This window comes from Denticeps clupeoides, chromosome 3 (assembly GCF_900700375.1).
Source record: "Denticeps clupeoides chromosome 3, fDenClu1.1, whole genome shotgun sequence".
NCBI classification, from domain to species: domain Eukaryota; kingdom Metazoa; phylum Chordata; class Actinopteri; order Clupeiformes; family Denticipitidae; genus Denticeps; species Denticeps clupeoides.
In genome coordinates, this window is record NC_041709.1 from 12703685 (window position 1) to 12723686 (window position 20002).

The 20002-nt window shown below is 39.9% G+C and overlaps 1 protein-coding gene across 1 annotated transcript in view; it reads right to left on the minus strand.

Annotated features, from left to right (window-relative positions):
• Positions 1-1584: 1584 nt before the first annotated feature.
• gfra2b (GDNF family receptor alpha 2b) overlaps positions 1585-20002 on the minus strand; it is a 44756-nt gene continuing 26338 nt past the window's right edge. The window contains exons 4-9 of the mRNA XM_028973055.1: positions 16496-16877; positions 8028-8137; positions 7330-7470; positions 6922-7109; positions 3978-4028; positions 1585-3241 (exon numbers count right to left, since the gene is read on the minus strand). Of these exons, the coding sequence (XP_028828888.1) occupies positions 3089-3241; positions 3978-4028; positions 6922-7109; positions 7330-7470; positions 8028-8137; positions 16496-16877 (1025 nt within the window). The 3' untranslated portion in view covers positions 1585-3088. The remainder of the gene's footprint in view (positions 3242-3977; positions 4029-6921; positions 7110-7329; positions 7471-8027; positions 8138-16495; positions 16878-20002) is intronic.

The window sequence follows — 20002 nt, forward strand, 5'->3', positions numbered from 1 at the left end:
CCTTTTCTTTGTTTCTTTATATTTTAAGTAATCTTTAATCTGCAGAAAGATTGATCTTATTCAAGAAACCAAGGCATCGCTTGTTAAATGTAAAAAAAAATTGATGGATATTATAGTACAAGTTTGTAATAGAGAAAAAAAAAATAATAACAATAAAAATATGCAGGTAAGACTCTATCCTTTATCATTATTGCAGAGTAATGGCAAATGTTCATCTATACATGATTCTGCTTTAGTCACCTTTTGAATACAAGTAAAATGCTTGATGTGTCTCTTTTAATTTCTTTAAAGAAATGCCAGGCCATCCAAAAATAATCTAACCATGTTGTTGTTTTTTCAGATGACTTACTTTTGTTGAAAATTATGAATGTCCAGTGTCTTATACACAATAGCTGTGTTTAGCTAGTTTGAGTTAATCTGCAGGTCATATGTTACTTTAGAATGTCCAAATGCATTTGTCATACAAGATTTGTAAATCTGAGACTTGTAAATGTATAAGGCAAAATCTTGGCAAATGTTTCTGTAATTCGGAACTTCCTATTTCATTGAGAATACCACAATACCACTCCTGGGGATGAGTATATCTGTCAGATATTCTCTCTCTCTCTCTCTCTCTCACACACACACACACACACACACACAAATCTATATCTATATATAACCATGTTTAGATAAAATTAACACACAAATGAGAATTCTTGTAGCAGTTTTCAAGATTCCATCAAATAAACGATTATCAATTTTCATAGGAACCCAATTCAGAATTATTAATATGGTATTTTCCATCGTATCTCTGGATTTTGTCAACCACTTACCACTCAGAAACACCAATTGAATCACTAGGATTCCTGATCCATGACTTTGAATCAATGTATTTGATCCATTTTGATCTACTACGGCTGAACTGTTTGCTGTTTTGTGCATACCTCTATGCATGACAATAAATAAATAAGCCATTTACATCTAAATATAAACATGAAGGTAGTGTGGTGGTTCCTCCCCTGACACTCTTTAAACAATCTGCTACATGCACCCTATTCAAAAAAAATCTCCATGTTATGAGAACCTGTTTGAGAAATAACTCAGGAAACCTGAGAGGACTGATATGAATGGGAATAAATTTGTATAAAATGAAATCCTGAGAATAGCCCTTTGGATGACTCCTGAATACGCATTTTCATGCTGGCTCTGCGTCTGCTGCAGTGTGTTAAGGATTTTCATGAATACACATAGTGCATGCTGGCAACTGCACTTTTTCCATATTTCTCATTGCACAAGAGTAGATGGTTAGTGCAACACATGGGACATTGTGCAAACAGGCCTGAGGACGTGTTTACAGCACATGCAGAAGATGACCGAGACTGCTTTGTGGTGAATATGTGCAGATGGTGCCTTTAGCTACTGCTTCTTATTCTCCCTGCTCCAGATAAGCTTCACTGGTGTAAGCAAGCAGTCTTGCGTTTTAATAATGCATTTATTTTGAAATACACAAATTTAAAGTGTGCTAAGATGTCACTCATAATGTAGACATAGAATACTGAGCGTCTCAGTGAAAAATACTCTAATGACTACAGGAACCTTGGCAATATTTTTTTTCTTCTTCTTTATTTAACCAATACGGAATATTCATATATCCAATTATTCCCGTTTTACTTGATCAGTAGGGCACTATTTTCAAAGTTTTGCTAAATGCAGCATTACTTGCTAATCATGGGGCTTGTTTGCTTATGTAAGATGATTTACATAAATAAATAGTTACATAAATCAAGAAACAAAATATTAAGTAATGATCGCTCATGTAAACGACAAAACTCAGTGTGTTAGACTGTTTACACAGCAACAAAGAAGGTACAACTACCAACCAGGTCTAAATCCTGAGGACACTTACCTTACATTTACCTTAGTGAACAAGCCATGCTCAGCATCTAGCGCTGTGCTTAGTGACAGTTAGAAAATAGTACCCATATATAGTGTTATATGCGTTAACTGAACAACAGATAATAAGTTGCCTTATAATTTAGATTTTTTAAGGTGTATGCAGTACCATTGAACAAAATGAGAGAGAGAGACAACAAGTCAAAAAGTAAGGCCACACGATAAGATTGCACACTAGAAAATATACCAACAATTTACTTTCTCAGCAAATGGAGCTTTTCAGCTGTTCCCTGGAGCGATTTTCTTTGAGTATAGTCTCAGACTCTTCTGGTGGGGAAATGATTGCACATAATAAGAGCCTAACACAAGCATCACTGGCACTAAAAGTCCTGATAGGATGTGTTTGACATGGTGTCCCCCCTTTTGTTCCCAGCCTTTCACAGAGTCTCTCTGACATTTTACATACACAAATTCTTATTTATACTTAAAATATTGTTTTAAAAAACACTCAAAAACCTTCGCAAAGTAGAATTATAATCACAGACATGTTACACATTGTTACACATATTGAGGGTATGTCTTTGTGTGGAGTTTTAACTGTATGCATGTATTCTATGCATATACAGGTCTCAATTGTATGCATGTATACTTTTTTTGGTTAAAAAACATCATAGTTACAATTGTACTTTTTAATTTAAACGCAGTAATATCTATGGCACAGACAAAATGGGGATGCTGTGAATGTTTTAATGTGAACAGGACACATGGAGTCACTCTTCAAGGTTACAGTTGGAGGAATGGCACTACATCCACAGCTATCTGACATCCTGCGTTGTGAAGTTGGGTTTCTCATGTTTCTGTACAGCTTCCCATGTGAGCGGGTGAAAAATTACTCCCTCTCTGCCTGTTACCTTGAAGTGATCTCCCCAGCAGCAGGGGGTCTGTCTCAGTAGATCTGTTTTGCCCAGACAGTCCGACCCAGCCGTGGCTTTGGAGTTCAGGCAGCCAAGGCAGAAACTCTGTAGTTAGTCTTTTATATTCACCTCATAATCTGTGGCTGTGCACTTGATACGGTCTCATCAGGGTCTCAGAAAAATTGCAGCAGATGAAGCGTGATGTGGAGGGTGAGAACAGTGTCACTTCTCAATTTTGTTAAACAAGGCCGGGGAGTTCCTTATCAACGTTTCCTCATAGCTCATTAGAATCACCATGTTTACAGAATCTGACTGACAAAAGCGCAGGTCAGCGTCACCATGGCAACAGACAGATTGCAGCAGTGTGCAGATGAATGCATGGCTCTCTCATCAGCTGCTCTGTGAGAGTCCTCCGAATCGACAGAGCTCTCCAAGTTGGGACCCAGCATATTCTGAGAAAGGAACATTGTCAGATGTCAGACCAGAAAAGTTAGAATGAAACACTCCATTAAATGAGGTTTTAAGGCATTTGTGCAGTGAAGAAGAATAGCTTTAAATCAAACCGAGGATCAGTTCCTGTAGTACCTGTAGGTACTGGTTTTTCTCTACTGGTTCTCTATTAACAAATTCTAAAAAAAAAATATTTTGCTTGGATGGGAGAATTTTAATGTACTTTCATGGCGTTGTAGTAGACAGATGGACACTTGTACGGCTTATCACAAACAGGGGTTTAATACAAATTACAGGTTCGCACAAGACAGGCATGTTAAGAACCAACAAGAACAAAGCACAAAAGGACAAACATTTATACATGCCAGAACAGCTGCATGCGATCGGGGTAATTTGGAACAGAAACACAACGAAACTCCGGTCCAAAACGCGGAGCTGGAGTACCCCCTCCAGAGACAGTCCCTGACATTATCATAATTAGCGTTCACTATAATTCTCCCACCCCAATTTCATTTTTCTTGATAATTTTCTACCAAATGCCAGACATAAAAACAGATCAGCTATATGGTATGTTCCATTGTTATTTAGTATTAATTTTGATGTAACCAGTGGTTTTACATATAAGCTCCATATGTGCCTAAAACTCTGGATGCGGAAAGGACTTGGACAAAAAAATCCTGGTAAATGGTTACACACTGCAAATTGCAATGTCTAGAAATATGTATACAATACAATTACCTCATCAGGACATTCATGAGATTCAGAAAAAGAGCACTTCTGTCCAGTGTCCTGTAAAAATGACATTTATCCACTTAAAAAAATTATATTTTAGCACAAGCATACATAAATATTATAATTAACATGCAAACAGTGTACTCCTGTCAAGGATCAGTGCTATTTGATTACTGCCCATATAATGTGATGTATCTGGTAGGTGCATGAGTTTGAGAAATCCTCATTTAAATAGCTGCAAAAGCAACCTAATGAATAAATATGAACGCTATTCATCCAATTAATAAGTAATAAGAATGGCAATTTTCAGAGAACTGAAGAATAGTTTTGTTATAGGGTATCAAGTCATACCTTTTTCATGGTGCCATCAAAATTATGAAAACATTATCAAAGTTTGCCATGACAGGCGACCTTATTTGTGAATATGAACTTAGCACATAATTTCTAAACAGGTCAAGTAAACTGCTATACTTAGATTCATGTTAACCACAATGCATAATAGTCATATTTAAAAAGGGCTAAATGGAAAAAAAAATCCAATATTGTGTTATCATATACAGTACATTGTGTACACTAACTTAAGTAAGTCATGTAATGAATACTGATTGAAATAATGCCACAATATGTATCGAGGTGCGCAAATTCCCTCATTTCCTTCTGTTGGTTTACTGCAGATTGCAGATATTTTGTAGCTTAGACCTGAGATCGACCAGTTTGATAAATGAACTTACTCAGCATCATAACTTCAAATTCATATTTCATATGTGTTTTTATTTTACCATTTACCACTATCTGAAAATCTTTTCTGTATTTTCAGTATTTTCTTGTACAGACACCTATACATTTTAACAGGTAAAATATAATTATGCCATTCAAAATATTCAGCAAAAACAATAGAGGGGGACAAGGACGGTTCCAGGATTGGCGTCAACTGGAAACACCAATCAGGACAGCTGTTAAAAGCCCTGTGGTTCCGCCCATGAGCAGCAACGGCATTTTTGTGAACTTTTGTGAACCCTTCTCGTGAACTTTTCTGTGGACCCCACAACTGTTTGTGTTTTGGGCTAGTTTTGTTTCTGCCCTTTGTCCCCTGTTTTCAGCCATCGTGCCGTTGTTTATTTATTATTTAATAAATCCATGGTTTCGGTATGTCCCGTCTCTGTGCTTCCTTCCCCCATCAGATCGCCAACGTGACAGAGGGCTTATATATGTTAGGAAACATAACAGATTACATCAAACACAAAATGAAGGAAAGCAGTCTAAAATGTCCAGAGGCTCAGCCATTAGCAATTACAGCCATTATTCATCTTCAATTATTAAAGAGAATATTCATGATGTGGCCATCTCCTCGTTAGTATAGTGGTGAGTATCCCCGACTGTCACATGGGAGACCGGGGTTCGATTCCCTGATGGGGAGGCAATGCTCTGGTGTTTGCTCCAGTGGCACCATCGGTTAGCGCATGGTACTTATATAGCAGTGTCGGATGAGCTATGCCGAGGTTGAGGGGGCAGTGGTGGCCTAGCGGTTAAGGAAGCGGACCCGTAATCAGAAGGTTGCTGGGTCAAATCCAGATCCACCGAGATGCCACTGAGCAAAGCACGTCCCCACACACTGCTCCCCGGGCGCCTGTCATGGCTGCCCACTGCTCACCAAGGGTGTTGGTTAAAAGCAGAGGATGCATTTCGGTGTGTGCACCGTGTGCTGTGCTGTGTATCACAATGACAATTACTTCACTTTCACTAAATTTTTTTCCCTCGCTTTGCTTCCAAAAGGATTTCTTTGAAATTGTAGTCTGATTTTGTAAACAATGATGCAAATAACTCAACCTTCTGGTGTTAAGTGCCGCATTTGGCATATAATGCATCAGCTGATGAGAGTGATATTTTGCATACCCAGGCGGCACATGTATATTAAATCATTACCAACACGTGGAAGTGGGCTTCACATGCTTACTTCTCAACCCAGCCCAACCCAGTTCCCTCAGAGTACAACATGAGTTCATATCTCCAAATGCACAGGAGCATGAAGTAATCAGAAACATCGTGGAGCCGTATGATGAATAACTTGTTACAGATAGACTTGTGCCTCTTATTACAATTGCCAGAGACACAAATTAAACTGGTTATTTCCCATGTGACTCCATGATACTCTTGAATGTGGGGTTTTCATAATTTGTTTCTGTATGGATGAGAGGGTACAGTCATTTGCTCCTGTTCCCAGAGACTAATAATCATGTCCCCAGCACTGAAAACTGAGGGCCTTTATATGACAGGGACATCTACCCAATGTTATGTTTCTACATTAAGGCTTCCACAGAATGTACATTTTCAACTAAATTACTTTTCATGCTGATATCAGTGCAGGGGAAAGACATATGCATGCACACGCCCTAAACATACTCTAACTAATTCAACAAGATGAAACTGCCAATGGCTATCCATAAATTTGTATATCCATGTAGTTCTTTTTAATGGCTGTACAGCCAGCTTGGCACACTCTTGGAAAAAAAAGAATATGCTGCATGTTATTTTGTATTGTTTATTTCGTACAAGCAGCAAAAGTGAACTTCAAGCCCACCATGAAATCCTTTTGAAAGCAGAGCCATGCTGCAGCATTGTATCAAACTCTGAGGCTGCAAAACCCTTCCTGCCTATCAGCGGTGGAGACTATTCTCTCTTTTCACATGTAATCAACCTAATCATAAGAGCACAGAGAGGAAAGTTTTTTGTCTTTTTTGCTGCAAAAATGTGCAATTGAACATTTTATTCCATTCGGATTTAAATATTCATTCCATGCAAGAAAGGGTTTATGAATAAATGTTATTGCGAAAATGAAACTGAATGAAGTTGCCATTCTGTCCAGTCTTTCTATTTCTAACTGACTATCAATTGGATGACTTTACTGAATAAAACAGTTGATGCAAAACAGAAAATAGACTGGTTTACATACCTTGAGGTTTGCACATGTGGACATTACACACGCATCATCTACAGGCTTGAGATCATTGGAATTGATGGATGTTTTGGAGATAACTGCTGGCTGGAGATGGGTCCGTGCCGAGGGTAAAGGCGGCTGAGGTTCCGTTATTGGCATCAGGCCTACATCAGTCCCATAACCATATGCCTGGATTGCATTTCCTGTTTGAGCACAGATGCATAAATTAAACTTTGAGAAAGAATTCACAAGCACTGTATTGTTGATGTTTGTTGACAAGCCGCCGCTCTGTCTGCAATTTTGCAAAAAAAAAAAAAAAGAAGCATCAAAAACCATTATTTTCATTATTTTAATAAGGAATAAGTTGTGCATGAAATCAGCAGCGTTGTTGGGGTAATTTTAATGATGTGATTCAGGCATTACTCAGGCATGTGTTCACTCGGAAGTCTCTGAGGAAGGCCTCACACTCCTCTTCCTGGAAACCACTGCCCCGGCAGGTACACCAGGGGGATATGGTGAAGTTGCTTGGGCTGGCATCCACGTAGTTGGGGGTCACGTCTAATCCTGTCAGAGGAACAGACTTACTCACAAAAAAAGAGCCAAGCATGCATACTTCATATGAGATTATACTACATGTTTATTCCCAGATGATCCGAATGTTTTGATTAACTTGGTAAATTTGTAATTTGTTACACAAGTTTAAAAATCTCATTTAAATAACAGGACAACAGGACAAAATCACAATGTTGTGTAATGGGCAGTGGTGACCTAGCAGTTAAGGAAGCGGCCCCAATGCCGGTTCAAATCCAGATTTGCCACACACACTGCTCCCCAGGAGCCTGTCATGGCTGCACACTGCTCACCAAGGGTGATGGTTAAAAGCAGAGGACACATTTCGTTTTGTCACCGTGTGCTGTGCTGTAGTGTTTCACAATGTCAATCACTTAACTTTTAAAGGTCCACATTATTGTCCCATAAGTGATTGAATGCATTGTGATGATGTATAATCGGCAATTTGCTACCATAACTCAATATGAAGCTTAGTGGTTTAGAACATTTCGATTTAGAACATTTTCTAAAATATATTTTTGTCTTCAGCCAATCATGAAAAGTTTACTTACCAATAAGCCCCACATAGGATACCAGGCATCCATGGTAATTATCATTAGGACAGCTTGTTACTGAATGTGAAGTCATCTGGCAGTTCATGTGGAAATCCGCCAGTCGTGATCTTGAACAAACACACACACACACAGAAATATATTTCCAGACTAATGTTGGAATATTGTGCTTTTGAGTGTATGCCATTTATTCTCTCTATCTCCCTCCAGCATTCACTCCTTTCCTTGTAGTGTATGGATAAATCTGGGAGAGATTTATATATGCAGCTTATATTTATAGCAGCTGAGGCGTTTGCTGTCATGAGAAATCTAATTGCCGTAGAAGATCTGACATAGACAATGCACATGTGTGAACTCACAACTAGAAATTCATTGTGACAGTTCCTAACTGCTCTGCTGGGGGGGTTGAAAAAGACCCCAAGTGATCCATCACAATACACGCAGCCAGTGCCAAATGGCATTGCATCCAGGCTTATGTTCAAGTGCAAATTCAACAGCTTCCAGCTTTCAGTTCAAAGCATTCGAGTTAAAGCAGACAGGTAGCTGTTATCGCCCCTGCAAGGCCATGCATGGACCATCTGAATCAGGACAGCTCTAGCTGGCTGGTCTCCACCAGAACACAGTTTTATAACTAATCAGCGACTGATGTAAATCTGTCTCCTCCAGGCCCATGAATGACTGGTAGGATTGGAGTCGTTCATGGCCCTGCATGTGGATCCTGACCCTGAGGCTAGCCTCCACTATCAGATATTAACAGGGCAACTTTCAGGGCAGCATGCCAGTGTAGTGAAGGCATCTGAAGTCCATGACCACCTCGAAGGATAAAAAACAGCTTCCTTTCCCTGCAAACTTGCTTGCACGCGGCAAATAAAGGTCACTGTAGTGGCTCTCCCTCCCTCCCTGACACTCAAACAAATGTTCTCTTGCTCATGTTGACATCAACCTACTCAGGAAAGCAATAAATGCGCACAGAGTGATTCACACAGATGACATGAAAGCAGCAAGGTGCGAGAAAATGCTGCTGGAGGTATACGCTGTGTGTAATACGACTTGACGACAGATCAGGAAAAGAAAAAAACAGCACGACTCAGTTAGGATGAGCTGGATTATACACTGAAACTGTAATGCATCTAAAACATAAAAAAAATCTTCAGAATCTGCAGAAATAACAGTCCACATCAGCATTGTATTGCAGAAATAATTATTTTTATCATGCTAAACTGTGACCAATGGCCCTACCCCTCTGAAAATATATTCAGTGGCCCTAATTTATCAATATGTGTGTAGATGTGGGTGTTCAGCGTGTGAAACAGGTTTACATGTGCCAATATGTGCGTACGCACATTTCTGTGTTGTTAAATCTGGTGGTTGAAATTAAGTGTAATTTATGACATGGAGGAATGGACGGTGGCAAAAAGAGGGAATTTGTCAGATATTTAACTCAGCATCATTAGAGGCAGAGAAGACTTTTCTTGTATTACTATTACACCTCAAGCACAATAAAAGAATAAAGCAAATTTTTCTTTAAAAAAGCTAATGGTTTCTTTAAAAGCAGAATAAAGGGGTGTGATCAATCCCATGTTTGGGATCACATGAACCTGCATCTGGAACATATTTAGGTAAATTAATGAGAGCTAAGAAGCGTATTTCTGTGAAACAATTTTTCATATGGTTCTTTCATCAAACAAGAACAAATGTAAACCTTCTAATTTTGACATAAAATATCTAAAAATAATGGCAACCATAGGCATGTAACTAATGCAACTAACTATGCAGTCTGTAATCTTACAATTACATAAGTCGCTAAAGACAGCTGATTAATCATATGTAACATAATTTCAGAAATTAACTATGATGTAATTTATTCTCTGACACAGCTTGACCTCTGCTGCATCCCGGGTCTGCACTGGCAGACCTAGCTTGAGTATTTAGGATTTCAAAACCTGAGATAAAATTTTATGTTAATAATTAGAATTTACTTCCATATATTCCATTTGTAGTCTTCTCCACTACAGACCGCTGAAAAGAGGGGACTAACCGCTAAGTCAAATAAGAAATGTCTTTATTTTCCACCTCTGTCACAGTTTATTTATTTCTAAGAAGTGAGAAAGGCAGTTTGAACACAGAGCAAACATATATATGTTTGTTGATATGAGTTGGTTGACCAGTTCTCACAAAATGACCTTGAAATATCATTCATCCTCCTGAACAATTGAATGTCAATTAATCTGAATCAACTCTTCATTTTAATAACCTTGGTCAACTGAATTATATGAGCAATGTACGTAATATGTATAAAATGAGTAAAGATAATCTTAACGTAAAATGTTTACAAATAAAGAAACACTTCATAAAATGCCTGGTACTGCTGGTTATTAATAACAGACCAGGGAAACGCAGTTCACCAGCAAAATGTGGCTTTTTTGTGTGTAATTAGTGGCAAGTAACTGCTCTCCTAATTAACAAATCCCAGTGAAGCTCATGATTTACATGGCTAATTACAGTCTCGCTCACCGTTAGGGATGGCAGTGCTTGGACTATGTAAATGCCTGCCCCTGCAAAGAGGGGTGAACAAGGTCAGATTGTTAAATTGTCTGCATCAGCGGTACTAACAGCAGCTGCACATCCGCAGGGACCCCGGCGGCTGGCTCTCCTGTCCCCGTGCACACTTCCTCGCTCTCCGCTGGCATTGCAGCTCTTAGCTCCCGTCTCAACACCTGTTACCGCAGTGCGTGCTGCTGGAAATGGTCACATTCACCTCATGATTATGGGTGCTTGACAGTCGTTAGGGGAAAATAGATCTTGCAGATGGTCGGGAAAGGGTTAGGGCACGTTTTTTTTGTAGCACATAATACCTCCCTCGGTGAGCTGCGAGAAGGATGCGGTGACCGAATATCAAGTTGAGTGAGCGACCAAACTGTACATTAGTTCGTAACCACAGCTACAAACCTGTCTGCTTAAAATAAATGTACACATGCATCATGACCTCATTAACTGGTGTAAACACGGAAGAAAATGCAGTTAAATGGATGTTGAGTGAGCTGCATGGCCATCTGCCATCTCACGTAAACAGTCCCTGGAATCCGTGAGGAGCAGCATTTAATGGCTTTGTCAACGTACAAATCCTTTTTTCTTCGCGAGCCGACATGATAGCCTACTTATTGGCTAGTTGAAGTGTTTGTCATTGATAGTTTTCTGAATAGATGGCAGTAGAGTTCTGTCTTGCTGTCCTAGGAGGGAGATCTTCACACAATGCGATCTCATGCATTTGGGTTTAAAGAAATAGGATGGGGTCCAAAATATTTTACAAAAACAATTTCTTTTACAGCTCATTTGGGCTGTGACAAGTGATATCCCCCACGGTACTGACAGAATATGTTTCAGTTCTTCTATCAAGTGTTTATTTTCTTTTTAATTAATTAATTAATTAATTAATTCTCTTTAATAAAATTACATTTCCTTGCCTCTATTTATTGTATGTTTTTTTGTTGTTTCATTGCTTCAGTTCTGAGAAAGTCACTGTTAAAAGTCCACCCCTCCATAATGTGGACCGCGTACTTGAACACTGTGCCGGCATTTGTCTTTCCCGAAACCTTGCCTGTGTAATACCTGTTGTATGTATGATACATTACATGCAATCTAATGTTTATTGGCTAGTTACATCGTGATGTATTGCTGCTTGTCTTCTTTTATACATAACCACTTAACCCTCATTACAATCACTCATAATTCAGTAAACCAGAAATTACTGCAATCACTTCTAGGTATTGTGTCTAACCGCACACACCATTCTATTCGCCTCAATCTGCGAGCCAGCCGAGCGCTCTCCTCTGCCCTAAAAACCCGTTGTAGTATTCGACAGTCACCATCCTCTGCAACATAGGAGATATAAAATTGCTACAAAGGGTAAGCAAATTGATTGCTCCGAGCCTTGGCAAGGCCGCATGATTGAGCAGTGTGTGTGTCTGTGTGTGTGTGTGTGTGTGTGTGTGTGTGTGTGTGTGGGGGGGGGGGGGGGGGGGGGGGGGGGGGGGGGTGTAGGGTAGCAATACAATCCCCTGAGAAGACTGCACCCAAAGGAGACATGGGGCCATAAACCAAAGCAGTCAAAACATTCTTGCCCATTTAAGCTGTGAACACATCCACTCAGTGGACCAAAGGGACCAAATCCATGTCACCAGAAATAAATCAAATCCACAGGAAGCTGGGCCTGGGGCTACCACAGCCCAACTCAAGGTGGCACTTCATTGGTTTGTTTGTTTGATCATGAGAATGATTGTTGTCAGAAGCTCAGATAAACCTTGACAAATGTGTGCTCAGGCATGAGATGGGAAAAGACATCACAAAGGATTCGCCTTCCACCCGGGACTTTATGAATACTCCAACATTTATAGAAAGACCAGAGTAATTTTTCATCTCCAAAAGAAAACCACCAGGGTCTTCTTTCCTGTGAGAAGCTGGTTTGATATTTGAGTTTCCTCTCAGGCATTTTACATGGAGCTTAATACATGGATAATCAAACTGCTCACTGAGCAGCATGGAGCAGTATATCACACAAGGGGCAATGCCTCACAATCTTCGAAAAAAGTGAAAGCAAATGAACAAGACCGTGAAGCTGAAACCAAACATAGCAAACTAGCAAAACTGATTTTTCTGTCTATTCATGTCAGAAAGTCCCAAAGACTTAATCTGACATTATTGAACTTAACATGGGACAGTGTTACACACAGGGATGAATAATTAAACAAATGAAATTACTCCCTTACAGGCAGAACTGATCCTGAGTGGTGAATTCTATCGTTTATCTGACACATTTTGTGCTGATGATATTGCACATGGTGGGAGACAAACTGTGCACCCGTTTTATTGATCTTTGAGCAAAATCATAATTAATATATCATACTATCCTAAAACAACATGCACGATGTGGATGTTACGTGTCAGATACTCTTATTTACTCCCAAAGCTGTCAGGTTTTGAATTCCGGTGTATGCTGTACTCTGATACTAATCTACTCTCATTGCTACAGTCAAAGTTACTCTGCTACAGTAGACTATCTTGGAGACACTTGACGCTCTTTATTATGTCGTGAACCTGCCCATTATTGGCCCATTTGGATGGCTGAAGTGGAAGGGGGCACTGCAGTGGCCTCATAGGAAAGTTCATTATTATTATTATTACTTCTACTTAATAGGCTTTGCTACGCAGGTAAGTTCATGTGGTCTTGATCTTTTCATATTAAGACGTATTAATTAACAAATTCTCAGCAGGTGGACTTTGCTGCAGAGCTCCCCTGCTTTGGAACAGCCTTCCTGCTAATGTTCAGAACTCAAATACAGTGTCAATATTTTTATGTTCAGGCCAAAAACACACCATTTTAGCCAGGCATTTTATAACAGTGTTTGTATAATGGGGCCATTGTTGCACTCAACATGTACACAGGCATCTACCATAGCCACTCGTTCACAGCAATCCAATCTGCTTCTCTCTGAGTTACTCTGGACCCAGGTTCCTGGTAATGAGCTGCTGACGAGACGTACCAGCAAGAAATGTACCGGAGGGTCACCACAGCCATCAACACTAAAATGGCTAAAACCTACTCTGCACTGTCCAGTGCTTCCAAACATGGACAGATGCTCCATACTGCACTTTGGACTTTCCTACCACTCTTGGATCATTTTTTTCTTGGACAAAATCATTACCAATTGCAGCCTCACTCTAGCCTCTCTGTTTCACTCGTTTCCAAGGTTTTTACCTTTCTTTTTTCTCTCTCCTAGAGATTTTTTTGTGGAGTTTTTAATTGTGTGCAGAAAGGGTCAAATGTGGGGGGTGTCAACTGTAGGGCTTGTGTGTAATTTTGGGCTATATGTTATTGTCGTTATTAATACAAATTCATTTTAAGAAACACTTTTTTTCCTTCCTTCGTTTGTGGTGCCCCTTGGATGAATGGCGCCCTTAGCATTTGCCTGTACTGCCAGTACTGCCCTGCCGTCACATGCTATGCCGCTCACTGAAGTTAATTTTTAAAAACGTTGGAACTCGCATTATTTGTGTGTGCCCATCTCTTCTCCTACAGGCAATGTCAGAAATGATCTCACATAAAACTGAAATAACAAATGTGTTAAAGTTGTGATCAAGTTGATATTCAGAAAAAAAGTGTTGTCTATGATGAGAAACAGGTCGAGTTGAAGGACATGTACATGCATGTACCTTGTTTTAATAAGAGTGCAGTTACAAAAAGCACATATCCACACCAAAAATGCATTACTTGACTAGCTGCACGTTAATGTATAATTTTTGCAAGTCCATACCTTGAGGGTAAATGAATTAGGCTTGATATGCAGCACATAATGTTTTAACCTAAATTTAGTATCATTAGTCGAAATGAAGCAATCATTTAGACATTAGACTATTAATCTATAAATGGCTGTGACACTTGAAGAGATGGTTTCAATGCACTCAGCGTCTGTGGTCAGGTCAGGGTTAATAATACACATTAGTGCGGACGTCTGCGCCTCGAGGGGTAGCTCAGCCTGGCAGTTCTCTTGGACGTCCTCCAATTTCCCACAGAGAGAAAAAGCAAGGTGATACCCAGAGGCCTGCAGCAGGCTGATGGCGCATTCAGAGCAGAGGGGTCAGTGCAGTGGTGGAGCACACAGCTCACGTTCAAGGCTGGTATGGAGAAAAATGGTCCAAACCATACCTGCCCTGTTGATAATTACGAGAGCAACACTTGGGGCTTCTTAAAAAAATCAGTCAATATAACCTCTTCTGTATAAATAAGAGACAAGGACAAGAGATGGTGGTACCCAGTGACTAAACTACATGCAATCATCCACGCAATAAAGCTGAGTTGTTTTTGCTGTTTCCATTCTCTCACCAACAAAGTCACTTTCCATAAGTCACGGTTGATGCTTTAACACACACTGGAGAATGAAGTATTAGATTGGAACTAAAATGTGGTTTCAAAATAATCCATGAGAAACAATATAGAGTTAAAAGTGGGCAGTGCTGCCCCCTTATGTGATATAAATATGTGAGTAAGAGCCAGAGACATAAAATATTTTATCTAGCATCATTGACATTGTATTGTATGTCCGGTAATAATTCACTGTATTTACAGTACGACTAACACTTGTAGTCAAGATAAATAATCACAAAACCAGTAGAAGTTTTTAAAAGAAATGTCATGACTGAGTGAAGGCACAAGGAAGGATTGCATGATATGACGTGAAAGTTTAATTCAACGCGCACAAACAGAAACTGACAACAGGCTTGGTGGCCTTTCAGGTGAGTCTGACTAATATTAGAACATAGACTACATGTAAGGACATACAACACAGATGATCAACATGGACATGTTGGTAATTGCAAACACAAGGGGAAACTTGATAAGGGCTGATGCAATAAAACAAGGATGGTGGGCTAGAGGCTCCTCAAAATTACAGCCATACACCATGGTAATACGGAACACGGCAACAAGACACGAGGTAGTTATACTGCATCAGAAAGGCCCTTCCCAGTCAAAAGATTTGAAATCAGACTGGGGATTCAAGATACAATCTCTCTCTCTTTGAAGAAGCAATGCTGAGAAATACAGGCAGACACTCAGCCATCATGCAATACCATCAGGCATTGGCCCAATTAATGGGGTTGTACTGCTGCAGAACAAATGTTGGGGCAATCCGGCAACATCAATAAGAACTATCTTCAGTGTAAAGAACAACAAGTCTGGAAGTGATGGCGTGGCCGGCCAGTGCCCTAATCTCAGCACCTATCTAAGATTACATGAAGAGACAGATGTGCCTACAGGCACACAAGATCTGTGGTTAGATCTCCCAAAACTGTGTGCAAGCATACCTAAAATAACTGATGATGGCAAAGAGAGGTTACACCAAATATTGGTTTGTTTTAGATTTGTCTCCTGTTCATTCACTGCATTTTGTGAATTGATAAAAATAAGCCTTCGTTGTTTACAGCATTTGTTTTCCACACAAGACTTGCACGGTACTGTATATAAATCAACGTGTCAACAGGTCTTTTAGTCCCAGCCTCAGCTGACGGATACTACAGCTGCAGCTCTTTAAATGAGGACATATTTTATTTCCTGCTGTAGAATGCACTGTGAATAGCTGACATTCAAAATGCTTTTCTTCCACAGTGGTAAAGGACTGAATAATTATTTAAGTCACATTGTGCATGAATGGCATCTAACCTTTCATGAAGCAGGAAAGTGCTTCATAAATTGGCAAACACAGTTGTCACAAACACAGCACATTTTCTATATGCGTACTTCCATTAACCTCTACAGCCATTCATCATTTCTTGACTAATCCCAAGGACTCAACTTTCCCACTAGCATTTCAATTTAAAACAGACTGGACTGATTGGAGAATAATTGTCCATCAATGACTTGTGATTCATGATGAGATTGTTCAGCTCTGTGTCTACTGCTGATGTGCTGTTACCTGCAGAGCGGGTCAGAGCGACAGGTCCGCCTCAGCTCCAAGCAGTTGGGCTTGGTCCTCTCCTCAAAGGAGCACGAGGGGATAATGGTCTGCCGGCGGCGCTCGGCACAGGCCTTGTCCCGGCACGAGCAGAAAAGCATTGTATAGCTGAATTCGGTCTGCACGCGCTCAAAGAACTGCCGCAGGGCCTTGTGGCAGCGCTTGCGGTTGCAGGGCTCCTGCTGCAGGAGGGGCGTGCCGCGGTTGCAGGCGGTGATGTACATGGAGCGCTGCCGCTTGCAGGTGTCGTTCAGGTTGCAGGCCTTGGCCGCGTCCAGGCAGGGGTTGCAGGGCTTGCCCGTGTCCAGACACAGGTTTCCTTTTGCTGTAGCGGAGTCCATTGCTGCTGATGAGAAAGTAAATTATAGCCAGTGAAAAGTAGATTAGCATTTCCAGAGTTGTATCCAAGTCTAATGCTACTTCTGATCTCTTTTAATGCAAGATACAGACTCATATTTGTTACTGAATATCCCAAAAGAAAAATTCATTGTGAAGAGAAATGAAAAGCTTTAATGGAACAGTAGCAGTGAACAGTTCATAAGAGACTTTGAAGACTACTCAATGCCTACTGGGTAATACACTCACCTATGAACCAGAAGACCCTGAGCATGACACTCCAGGGGGACTGTCCCTGTAATTACTTATTGTAAGTCGCTCTGGATAAGGGCGTCTGATATATGCCATAAATGTAAATGAAAATGAATTCTTATCTGAATGTCGGTGAATTCAATGTGGACCAAAGGATTAAATAATGCAAAGACACAATTAAAAACATTTTATATTAAATGTTCCTTGAGATTATTATATATTAATAGCTATATATAATGTGTTATTTTCATGTTCATAGATTTTCTATTCATTGCATGAACCTTTTTGTTGTGTGACCATTTAATGTGGTATGATGACTTATGGTCTAAAGAGTGTAAGTATTTTGTGCTTTGAAATCCATGTCATTTGACAGAATAAAGACCATTATCTTAACATATTATTGTTTGTTCTGTCTCACAAAAGTGAGTATACCTCTCACATTTTTGTAATTATTTTATTATATCATTCCTGGGGACACTGAAGATATGACACTTTGATACAATGGAAAGTTGCCAGTGTACAGTTTGTAAATTTTTCGCCCCACAAAATAACTAAACATAATGTGTGTTCACACTCATGCAGCCACAAACCACGATACTCCCACTAACATGGTTTACTGCAGGCAAGACAAACTTGTCTTTGTACTCCTCATGGAACATTCAGGTCATGTGACAATAACTATAATAAAATGCAATATTGTTGATGAATAAAAACCAAATAAACCATTAATGTGATGAATAAATACCCCATTAAATGGTTTACAAAATAAAAACTGTACTAAACATCTCTTCATTTTCATTGATGAAAACAAGATAAGATGTTCTTTGTTATTTATGCAGTATTTCTGTTTCCTGTGTCTCGCATCCATTTACACAGATGATGTCGCTATACCTAACTCTCCATTTGCAGAATTATTTCCATTTTAATGAATTTGTGGTGAATTAGCAGATGGCTGGGAGAAAAAGACAAAGCAATATTTAAACACAATTTCTTTAAAATGAAAAGGCACAATGTAAAGTGGTCAGGTGGTCGAAAAACACAAAATATCGGGATAAAACACCACAAACCTTGAAAGATATAAGGGTTAAAGCAAGTACATGTTACTTTCAATTTTAGAATGGCAATGTTAACCTCTAAGAATGACGATGAGCATGTCCACTCAACTCCTTTGGCCGACCATGGCGACTCCTGTTCTGAGGTGAACCTTCCCTGTATAACCACTGTATGGTCTTGGCCACTATGCTGCAGCTTAGTTAGTTTCAGGGTGTTGTCAATCTTCTTGTAGCATAGGCCATGTAGAGCAACAATGTTGTTTTTTTTTTCAGCTCCTCATAGTTTTTTTGCCATGAGGTGCCATGTTGAACTTCCAGTTACCATCATGTTCCTGCCACAGTGACAATATAATGAGCGAGTGTGAGAGTGATAACACCAAGTTTAACACACCTGCTCCCCATTCACACCCGAAACCGTGCTACACTAACGAGTCACATGGGAAAAGAACTAATTAAGCAAATTTAGGTGCATACTCACTTACCAGCAGTTTAGACATTAATGGCTTATTTTTTTAGGGGCGAGAGCAATTTACACTGTTATACAAGCTGTACATTGACTACTTTACAGTGTACACTTTACAAAGTGTCATATCTTCAGTGTTGTCCCCCTTGTGTACTAGGAAAGTAGAGTCGTGGCCAAACGTTTTGAGAATGACACAAAGACTGGTTTTCACAAAGTTTGCTGCTACCGTTTTTATTCTGGCAATTTGCATATACTCCAAAATGTTATGAAGCGTGATCAGATGAATTGCAAAGTCCCTCTTTGTCACGAAAAGGAACTTTATCCCAAAAACCAATTTCCACTGCATTTCAGGCCTGCCACAAAAGGACCTGCTGAGATCATTTCAGTGATCCTCTCATTAACACAAGCAAGAGTGTTGATGAGCACAAGCCTGGAGATCATTCTGTCATGCTGATTGAGTTAGAATAGCAGACGGGATGCCTTAAAAGGAGGGTGAAATCATTGTTCTTCCTCTGTTGCATAAAATGGACTCCACAGACAAGGATATTGCTGCTACTAAGATTGCACCTACATTAACCATTTATCGAATCATCAAAACTTCAATGAGAGAGTGAATAAGGCTTCAGTGTGTCCAAGGAAGTCCAGCAAGTGCCCAGACCGTCTCCTAAAGATGATTCCGCTCTACTATAAGCTCAATAAGTCACCCAAATGCTATTCTCTCTCCCTCAAATTATATATAAACTTTTTTTTTTTTAAATACTATTAAGTGGTCAGGGTGCCATCAGTGCAGAGCTTGCTCAGGAATGGCAGCAGGCAAGTGTGAGCGCATCTACATGCACAGTGAGGCCAAGACTTTTGGAGAACGGCCTGGTGTCAAGAAGAGCAGCAAGAAGCCACATTTCTCCAGGAGAAACATCAAGGAAGCCCCTTTCCAATTGTTTGAGGCATTTGGAAAAATTATTGTCCAGAGAAGAAAAGGTGAGCGCTGCCATCAGTCCTGTCTCGTGCCAACAGTAAAGCATCCTGAGACCATTCATATGTGGGCCTGCTTCTCATCCAAGGGAGTGGGCTCACTCACAATTTTGCCAAAGAACACAGCCATGAATAAAGAATGGTACTAAAACATCCTCCGACAGCAACTTCTCCCAACCATCCAAGAACAGTTTGGTGAAGAACAATGCCTTTTCCAGCATGATGTAGAACCGTGCCATACGGCTAAAGTGATAACTAAGTGGCTCAGGGAACAAAACATTGAAATTTTGGGCCCATGGCCAGGAACTTGTAGTCAAGAGGCGAGTGGAAAAAAAAAACCCACAAATTCTGACAAACTCCAAGCACTGATTATGAAGGAATGGGTTGCAATCA